Source organism: Antennarius striatus, chromosome 18 (genome assembly GCF_040054535.1).
Source record: "Antennarius striatus isolate MH-2024 chromosome 18, ASM4005453v1, whole genome shotgun sequence".
In the NCBI taxonomy this organism is placed as follows: Eukaryota; Metazoa; Chordata; class Actinopteri; order Lophiiformes; family Antennariidae; genus Antennarius; species Antennarius striatus.
In genome coordinates, this window is record NC_090793.1 from 20,597,501 (window position 1) to 20,607,500 (window position 10,000).

Genomic DNA, 10,000 nt, shown 5'->3' on the forward strand with positions numbered 1-10,000 from the left:
TCAGCCCCCCCCCAAGAGATGATGCTGGTGATGAAACACCACTACTCCTCCACACAGCTTCAGCTGTTTTCCGGTAACCGTGGAAACGGGGGGGGGGTCAGGTTCTATGTGGTTGACTCTCTGGTACCAGAACCTGTTTCCTCTGGGGTGGGGCCAGAGCTGCCCACCCTTCTCTTGGGGTCGTGACCTTTCAGGGAACGGATCATCTTCCCTGGGGGGGGATCGGCTACCTCCGCCCTCACAGAGCAGGAGACAAATCACCCAATCAGGCGCAGCCATAATTCAGTGTGTGTGTGTGTGTGTGTGTGTGTGTGTGTGTGTGTGTGTGTGGAGCCGCTGACCTGCAGCATCAGGGATGTATGGTTCACTGGGGGGGGCAGCTCCTGGTTACTGTGTATTGCAGTATTTCTGCAGCTGTTCTTCAGCCCAGAACCACTTCCTGTTTGTTTTACTTCCTGTTTGGACAGGAACAGGAAGTAAACTGTAGAGGAGATCCTCCAGATTATCCTGTAATCTGATTACAATCTGGTGAACCCGGCGGTAACAGAGAGAAACTGACGGTCTAGAAATGAGGTTGATAATCTCAGAACTCCTTCCTGGGGTGTTTTCAGGCGGATCAGGTGGGGGTGGGGGTGGGGGTGGGGCAAACCAGATGCCAGAGCGCTGGCTGAACGCTCTCCTGGGCCCCGGGAGGAAAATCCTGTTTATCGTCTCCGTTTATTCAGGAATGTTAATGTGCTTAGGGCCCTTGTGGCCCCCGTGGCCCCCGTGGCCCCCGTGGCCCCTGACACTGGCTCCAGCTTCCCTATCCACACTGGATCTGGCTCGTCGGCGTTGCTGCGGCTCCTCGCCGTAGACTCAGGACCGACGCGTCTCCTCAGCGCCGCCATCGGCGCGTGATGTCACGGTTTGAATAAACACAGTTACAGGATGTGAGGGGCCCCCAGACGGGCCCCCAGACGGCCCCTTGACACATGAGACCCGTTAGTGCTGCGTGAACATTTAATCTCACTGCAGGTTGAGTGGAAACAGCTGCTGGGAGGAACGAACGCCTTTAAACGCATCAAACAGGAGAATAAAAATGTCTTCGCCCCCCAGAACAGGAAGTCGCTGGAATCCACGGCGCTACGTGCTAGGCTAACATAGTACAGTGCTAAGCTAACGTATTCAGCTAACATGATTTCATGTTTTGTCTCCTGACCACCACCTGAATTCTCTTGTTTCTACAGTCGTCTCAGACCACACAGGTTACTGTATTTTCCTGGAGAGCCTGAATGCACCGCTGACCTAAATGAAGGGGGCGGACCTACAGGGATGCGCCTTCCCTGATTCGCTGTCTCTGCTGAGCGCTTTATGAGTATATGTGACCCAGAAGGACTTCCTGCCCCTCTGACCTCAGTTGTTAGGCTGTTTTTGTGACCTTTGACCTGTTGCACACACACACACACACACTGCTGCTTCCCCGGGGGGGGGTTGAGCAGAATGCTGGGATCTCTGCTCGTCTTCAGGATCATTTAAATCCTCGTCTTCCAGGTGATTGGGTGAGAACCTGAAGGGGGCGGTTCCTAAACCAGAGCCACTTCCTGTTTCTCTTTTCTAATGAATCACACGAACCCCACCGGAAGAAGCTGCCGGCCTTCCAGTGACACCGTTCGTTAATGTTGGCACAAGTTTATGATTCCCCCCAATCTGGAAGTCGTAACCCCCCACCCCCGACCCCCCAGCTCGTAAAAGGCTTCATTTATGCAGCCTGAAACGTCTTTATGATCCCTGGTACCCCCTGGAACCCTGACTCGGGGCTGGCCCTGAGAACCCCTGCTGGTGTCGGGGTAATACACACACACACACACACACACACACACACACACACACACACACACACACACACACACACACACACACACACACACACACACACACACACACACACACACACACACACTGGGTTTGGGTTTCTGACCCGTTCATCATCCTGACCTCTCTGTCCAAACCCTGATGACATCATGGATGACATCATGGACCCCCCCAGCAGGAGACCGGACCCGTGAACTCAGTCACACACCTAACGGGACTCGCTGTGAGATGACAGGAGACTGTTGAAGTGGAGCCAAATAATATGGTCCTAAAGACCCTTGGTCCTCCAGCTTCGTGTTCGTTTTCTCTTGGTTGTGGACAATTTCTGAACAGAGTTAAATAAACAAAACACTCAGTGAAATGTCGAAGCTTCAAAGTTTATTTTTCAATTGCAAAGAGAATATTCTCGGCACTTTGTCTCATGGAAGATTACTCCCTGCAGAGTGCGAGGATGCACTTGCAGCACATGGATTTTATGCACATCAGAAGGCGGGGTTCACCTGGTATCACAACAGCTGCAAGATAGCAGGCAAGACAGTGGGTTACATTCAGGTGATGTCATGATGCCCCAATTATCTGAGAAGAAAGAGGAAGACGGCCTTGCAGACGGCCTGGCAAGAGGTGATAAGCAGACAGGTCATGAAAACTATCGTAGCTATACGCCAATTATCTAAGAAGATATACAACAATTATCAGAGAAGAAAGAGGAAGACGGCCTTGCAAGAGTTTCTGCTCGACTAGCTGTGCAAGCAATTAGCATAAGTCAGCAGTTCTAACTGTCACGTGATGTGACCTAAGATGAACTTTAAGCTCAGTAACTTTCCACATAAAAAGATATAATTCCAACATAACATAAAAAGATATAATTCCAACATAACATAAAAAGATATAATTATAAAAAGATATAATTCCAACAAGACCTATTGTCAGAGCCCTGAGCAGAGGGGTGACCTCACGTGGGTCAAAGGGCCCCCGGTGGTAAAACCTGGTCTGTGGTCCCACACGGGGGTTTCCCAGAGATCCTGAAATCAGCGCTGAGGCTCCGTGCTGAACGTCTGCTGCCATCTGCAGGCCCCCGGTCTGGATGGAGTCAGTCACAAGCTGCAGGGGGCTCCAGAGATACCCCTAACCCTAACCCTAACCCTAACCCTAACCCAGACAGACAGACAGACAGACAGACAGACAGACAGACAGACAGACAGACAGACAGACAGACAGACAGACAGACAGACAGACAGACAGACAGACAGACAGACAGACAGACAGACAGACAGACAGACAGACAGACAGACAGACAGACAGACAGACAGGACACACCACAGGACAGACATTACACTAACAGACACATGCAGCACTAACAGGACTTATATACTAAACTATAACTAAAATATAAACAGTATAAAATTAAATTTAAATTAAATTAAATTAAATCCATTTAACCCCGTGCTGACCTCCCCCCCCCCCCGCTCCTCCTGAGAGAGTCATTGTACCCCCTGATGGCACGAAGGAGGACCTCAGCCTCTCTGTGGAGGCGCTGTGTGACAGCAGTCTGTCCCTGAAGGTGCTCCTCTGCTGGGAGAAGGTGGTGTGTAGGGGGGGGGGGCTGGTGTTCATGATGGCCCTGACTTTAGACATGGTCCTGCTCCCCAGAACTGTCTCCACAGAGTCCAGGCTCAGCCCGACCACTGAGCCCGCTCTGGGGATGAGTCTGTTCAGACGGTCCATATCTCTTTTCCTGGCCCCCCCACCCCAACACACAACGGCGTATGACAGCACAGTGAGATTATAAAGATTCTAAAAATTATAAAAATAATGATCCAAATGTTCCTGGATAGTTCAAATCTGTGCTAGAAATCTGCCAGGAGGGAAACTCAGCCGGCCAGAGCTGTAGCGGTCAAAAGGTCTGTCGCCCTCTAGTGTTGATCTGTGGTACTGCATCCACCCAGAACTACCAACAGATAAAAGCTTCAATACGTGAATTATTACACCAATATTAACGGAATTATGTTAAACTAAGATAATCCTTCTCTTGTGAATTTATAATGTGTATTTTTGTGTTGGAAAAACTTCTTTAGTTAAACACTTTAAAACTTTTCTGAACGTCACGGTTTGGTGGTGAGTTCTGACGTCCATTGAACCTTCATGACCTTCATCCTCAGGTCAAGGTCATGCGTTCTGTTTTAATATCAGCTTCAGACGTGAGGAAACAGAAGCTGCTCCTCCATCCAGCTTCACAACGGGTCAGGATGAGTAAAACACCTGAGGGGGGCTGAGCAGCTGCTCCTGTTATTAACACACACACACACACACACACACACACACACACACACACACACACACACACACACACACACACACACACCTACACACACACACACACACACACACACACACACACACACACACACCTACACACACACACACACACACACACACACACACACCTACACACACACACACACACACACACACGCACACGCACACGCACGCACACACACACACACACACACACACACACACACACACACACACACACACACACACACATTTATACTTTTTGCTCCTTAAATCGTTGTCGTTTATTATCTCAGACGGTTTAAAGATCGTTACCATGGTAACCTACAGAATCCAGGTGGTTCCGCGGTGGTTCAGACCGGTAAACGTGACGTCACTGATGACTCAGGTGTCCCGCACGCCCGCGCGCCCGACAGCCGGTGCGGAAGTCCCTCCATTGTTACCGACACACCGGAGCCGCCGCCTCCCTTCCAGCGCTTTCACGGTTTACCGGGGACGGTTCGGGAACGCGGCGGGTGGTCGTGAAGTTTCCCCTCACCGGGGGGGGGCAGAGGGCTCTGACGTCTGAAACAGGAGCAGGGTCACTTTACACGCCCGTTCCGCTCCATCCGTGATCCCGGTACCGGAGACCGGAGACCGGAGCGCCGCGATGGAGGAGGAGATCCTCCCGGACCTGAGGGAGCTGGAGACGAAGGTGGGCAGGAAGACCCCGGAGAGTCTTCTGGAGTGGATCCGGGATGGCGCGGACCCGGAGGGGGGCTGGAGGACCGACGCGGCGGACGCGGCGGACGCGGCGCGGCGCGGCGCCGCCGCCAGCGGCAGCCTGACGGACAGACTGAACACCTTGAGGCGGGAGATGGTAAACATGTTCTCATGTCAGATCATCAGGTGTGTGTCTGCTCTCAGGGGGGGTCTCCCCCCGTCTGATTCGGTACCGGGCGCCGCGCCGCGTCCGGACCGGCGCGTCAGACGTTACCGTAACCGGTGGAACCGGTTCCACGCTCCGTGGACATTTTTCCTCTGAATGGAAGCGTCGCGTCTATTCGGGCCTCCTCGTTCTCACGGTTTACTCTGTGTCACGTGACCCCACCACACCTGAGGGAGCAGGAACGATCCCCCACAGCTGGCAGGATCATTCAGATCAGATTAGATTAGTAGATTAGATTAGTAGATTAGATTAGTAGATTAGATTAGTAGATTAGATTAGTAGATTAGATTAGTAGATTAGTAGATTAGAGAGGAGTTTCCAGCAGTTTGGAAACAGGAATCAGGATCTAAATACTTTGTTCACCCGTCAGTGAAACAGAAACGTGTTTAAACACAAAGTTCCTCCTCAATGGAAAGTAACCAATAGTCTCACATCACAGCTGTGTCTAATCCTGGCTGGATGCCCTATGTTCATCCTGAGGTGGGGGTGTCCCTTCCTTTCCTCCCTCACCCCTGTCCCCCCCCCAGAGGCTGCTGCGCTCTGCAGACGTGAGGATCCTGCTGCAGCTGCTGGCCCTGAACGAGGGCATGGAGGCTCTGCGCTGGGCCCTGGAGGAGGACGCCAGCGCCCTCAACAGCCCCCGCAGCAGCTGGACGGGCAGCCTGAGCAGCCTGGGCGCCGCGGAGGAGCAGCGGGGCCTCACGTCCCCCGGCAGGTACGGCAGGGGCCCCCCGGGGGCCGCAAAGATGCAGTGAAGCGTCTGTGGGGGTTCAGTGTTTCTGGTGTTGCTCCACAGAGTCAGCCAGACGCCGTCGTTCACCGAATCCATTGGGGAGGAGTTTGCAGACCCCCCACCCTACACGGTCCACTGTGCTTTAAACACAAGCAGCCAGGAGTCCACGGAACCCCCCAGCCCACCGGCCCCCAACCCTGGAGCCACTCGTTTCACTGCAGGACGGCTCCATCGCACCTGGTCCAGCCCCGCCCGCTGGAGGCGGGGTGCTGATGGACCCAAACCCCAGTGGAGAGACACGTGTGCGGAGGCCCCCCCGGGCAGGCCGCACTCTGACGTCATCTTTAGAGCTCTGATGAGGTCAGGAAGGTCCAGGAGAGAAGCCAGAGACGCCCCCGCCCCCGCCCTCAGCAGCCAATCAGAGGAGATGCTCAGCTCCCAGGAGCATCTCAGGGCCAATCGGATCGACTCAGAGGCGCCGGGGGCCGGCGAGCCGCACAGACAGGGGTTGCTGTTCGCCTACGACACTCAGTGGTGCTGGGTGGACGCACACGATGATGTCATGCCTGTATGAGCTCACATGGGCACCATTTAAACGTGTGACACTGGTTTAAAACCAGCAACACTCCGGAACGCGGATTACCGGTCATGATGAGCTGAATGAACGTGTTGCTCTTCGTTCTCTGGCTGCTCTGGCTGGTTTGGAGTTGGACTTTTTTCTTTTTATGGAGGGAATTCTTAAAAATTATGAATAAAAAAAATGACATGATATGAAGGAATTTAGCAACATGAAGGAGTCTCTTAAAAAGTTATATCTAGAGATGTCACGACCCTGTCAGGTAAATGTTCTGGGTCTTAAGTTTTATGCTTTTAGCATTGGGTGCGGATTTTTTTTCAGCGGGATTTCTTTGTTTCATCTTTTGATTGCACTCAATTTTATAACTTATTGTATTTATGAGACAAAAATGGCAACCTTCTGCATAGTCCCCACATCATCACGCCCCATCAAAATCATGAAGAAATGATGAAAAAATTGTTATGGAATAAAAATCTTAATATATTTCTTGATTATAACGAAGAGGACATGTGTTTGTATTTGTGTATTGGATAACCCCAATCCTCCCAAGTTTCTCCCCAGTCTTGGTGCCTATTCATACAGCAGATTCCTTCAAATTAAAGGGGTTATTTTGGATTAAATGAATAAAAGCATCATGTCAACATCTCTCAGAATATTTTTTCAGACCAAGTTTAGTTACAAAAAACATTTAGGTATGACCTAAATATGAGGAGCACTGTCACAAAACCTACCATAATTATAAATATAAAATCCATGTCATAAAAATAGAACAAATTTTCTGACACTTAATTTAAAGAAAGTATTTTTAATCCCTTAACAACCCGCAGAGAGGATGAATTCAGACCGCAGTTTCCTGCAGTTCCGCTACTCAGCCTGTAGATGGCGGTAAGGCGCCACTGAGCCAGTTTGTTGCCGCTGTGTGACATGAAGAAGACGCAGCAGGTAGGACGCGTAGGTAGCGGCGGGTGACGGTGTGTGTGTCCGTCCGGTAGGAGGAGGGACGGGGTAATGGTCCACAAACCGGAGCAGGAACCATGGAAACCGGTTTTCTCCGCGGTCTCCTGTTCGTCGCCCTGACGGTTTGGAGCGGAGCGGACGGTAAGAGTCTCCGGTACCGGGGACCGAGTCCCGGAAGTCCGGGACACCGCTGCTAGCTTGTTTACTAATCAACACAACAGTTTCCTCCGTAGAGGCTAACGACGGAACCGGAACCCGCAGTGACGTTTAATGTTTGTTTGTTTGTTTGTTTGTTTGTTTGTTTACCCTCTACCATCTCAGACATTAAACTGGAATCGGTTTCGGTTCGGATCCAGATTCTGGTCATTTTTTTCTTCCTGCTTCATTGAGAGACGAAGGAGAACTTTTTCCGGTGAACACCCGTGTGTTGGTCAGATAGCAACACGAACACACATTAATGTAGTTATATACAGGTACTGACATGAATATTAATATAAGTATCCATATAAATCCATATATTTATTAATATAAATATTAATATAAATATATAATATAAATATAACCAGGCATGGATTTGAACACCGTTAACAACTACCTGGATTCATAAACACTGATGGGGTCAAAGTTCATCCACACAGAGGTAGAAGAATGATGTCACTGGTTTATAGCTGAGACAAAGCAGATTCACATGCAGCCAAACATTATTGACTGTAGTATTTATTTATAACTTATCATTTATGGTAAACGCGTGACATCACAGGATCAGTGGGTTAGAGGGTTCACTGGGTTTGTTAATGAGGTGAGGTTGAAATCGGCGTGTTTTCGAGGCCTGACACCTGCCCTACGTTGTCCAAACGCCTCGTTTGTGTGAAACATTTTTCTGAGCGTCCAGGTTTTGGGACGCGACCACACGTCCTCCTGGTTTAACGTGAATTCAGTCTGTTTTAACGTGTGTTTGGACTCGTCCTCCCCCCACAGACGTGACGTTTGTCTCGGAGCTCTCGTCCAAACCGGCCCAGAAGCTGTCCAAGTACGGTTGGTACGGCAACGTGAGGCTGCAGAGGTTCCACGTCCCGGAGGAGACGGCCGTCGCCCGCTGGCTGTTCACCGTCACCAAAGGCCACGCCTTCGACTGCGGGCGGCACAACGTCACCATGTGAGCTGTGGACCGCCAGGGGCGGGGGGGGTCGCTTCCTCTGGTGTGACCTCACATCCTGTCTCTCTTCCTGTCTGTGCAGCCACATTCGATGGGGGGCCCCCCCAGTCATCAACCCCACGGGGTCCAGGTTCCCCAACAACACACTCTACACCCCCAGTCTGTCTCTGACCCTCCCTGTGACATCACAAGGCTCCACCTCCTTCAACCTGTCCAATCCTGCTGCGGGGGTTTGGTTTGTCGCCGCCCACCTCCCTGAAGACGACGGGCGCATCGAGCAAAAGGTGTGAAGCGTTTGTTCTTTACTGCTTCAGTCTGGGGGGGTCTTCCTCTGATTTGATTCTGTTACTCTGGTTGAACTGTGTTCAGATCTGTCTGCCATCCCATCAGTCTGTGTTTGCGTGTGATGAAGCGTGTTCTCTCTGAGCTGGCGTGACCCGACCGGTTCCACCGGAGCAGCCACATCGTTCCCGTGTGTTTAAACGTGTTCATCAGATGGTTTTAACCGTGTGTCGTCTGCCCCCCCAGGGCTTCCCCTCCTGCTCCTACTTCTTCCAGCCTCAGCTGTCCATCAGGAGAGCCGTGGACACGCCCACCTTACAGCAGGGCGTGACCCTCCAGCAGACCGCCGCCCCCGACAGCCCTGCACGCCTAAAGTATGATGTCATCACCCCCCCTCTGCTCCTCCCCCTCCCCCACAGTCACCTGACCTCAGGCGTCTCTCCTCAGGCTGTTCGTCCCAGAATTCACCTCTTCCCTCTCCGTCTCCGTGTCTGACTGTTGGTCGGGGGACGGCGTTGGCGTGGGGAACTGTTCCCTGGTCCTCCGGTTAGGCTCCGCCTCCCTGCAGGAGGAGCCAGTGAGCGTGAGCTGCTCAGGGATTGGCTGCTCCGCTGAAGTTGCCGCCCCACCGTGGGATGCCTGGTTACGTGTGAGCGTGGAGAGCAGCGGCAACGGGACCGCCGCCTTCAGCGTGACCGCCAACTACACAGGTGAGACACCTGAGACACAGGTGACACGCCTGAGACACAGGTGACACGCCTGAGACACAGGTGACACGCCTCAAAGTACACAGGTGAGACGCCTGAGACACAGGTGAGACGCCTGAGACACAGGTGACACGCCTCAAAGTACACAGGTGAGACGCCTGAGACAGGTGAGACGCCTGAGACACAGGTGAGACGCCTGACACACAGGTGAGACGCCTGACACACAGGTGAGACGCCTCAAAGTACACAGGTGAGACGCCTGAGACACAGGTGAGACGCCTCAAAGTACACAGGTGAGACGCCTGAGACACAGGTGAGACGCCTGAGACACAGGTGAGACGCCTGAGACACAGGTGAGACGCCTGACAGACAGGTGACACGCCTGAGACACAGGTGACACGCCTGAGACACAGGTGACACGCCTGAGACACAGGTGACACGCCTGAGACACAGGTGACACGCCTGAGACACAGGTGAGACGCCTCAAAGTACACAGGTGAGACGCCTGAGA

The 10,000-nt window shown here is 52.3% G+C and overlaps 2 protein-coding genes across 3 annotated transcripts in view; both read left to right on the forward strand.

Annotated features, from left to right (window-relative positions):
- Window positions 1–4,571: 4,571 nt before the first annotated feature.
- LOC137612581 (leucine rich adaptor protein 1-like) lies at window positions 4,572–7,011 on the forward strand. Its single transcript, XM_068341176.1, has 3 exons — window positions 4,572–5,008; window positions 5,605–5,792; window positions 5,874–7,011. The coding sequence occupies exons 1-3, from the start codon at window positions 4,799–4,801 to the stop codon at window positions 6,382–6,384; spliced, it is 909 nt and encodes a 302-aa protein (XP_068197277.1). The 5' UTR covers window positions 4,572–4,798; the 3' UTR covers window positions 6,385–7,011.
- A 286-nt stretch (window positions 7,012–7,297) lies between these two features.
- The window catches only part of pgap6 (post-glycosylphosphatidylinositol attachment to proteins 6), a 7,843-nt gene continuing 5,140 nt past the window's right edge, over window positions 7,298–10,000 (forward strand). For both annotated transcript variants that reach the window (XM_068340170.1, XM_068340171.1), the window contains exons 1-5: window positions 7,298–7,485; window positions 8,323–8,500; window positions 8,583–8,784; window positions 9,029–9,156; window positions 9,230–9,492. In XM_068340170.1, the coding sequence (XP_068196271.1) occupies window positions 7,422–7,485; window positions 8,323–8,500; window positions 8,583–8,784; window positions 9,029–9,156; window positions 9,230–9,492 (835 nt within the window). In that variant the 5' untranslated portion in view covers window positions 7,298–7,421. The remainder of the gene's footprint in view (window positions 7,486–8,322; window positions 8,501–8,582; window positions 8,785–9,028; window positions 9,157–9,229; window positions 9,493–10,000) is intronic.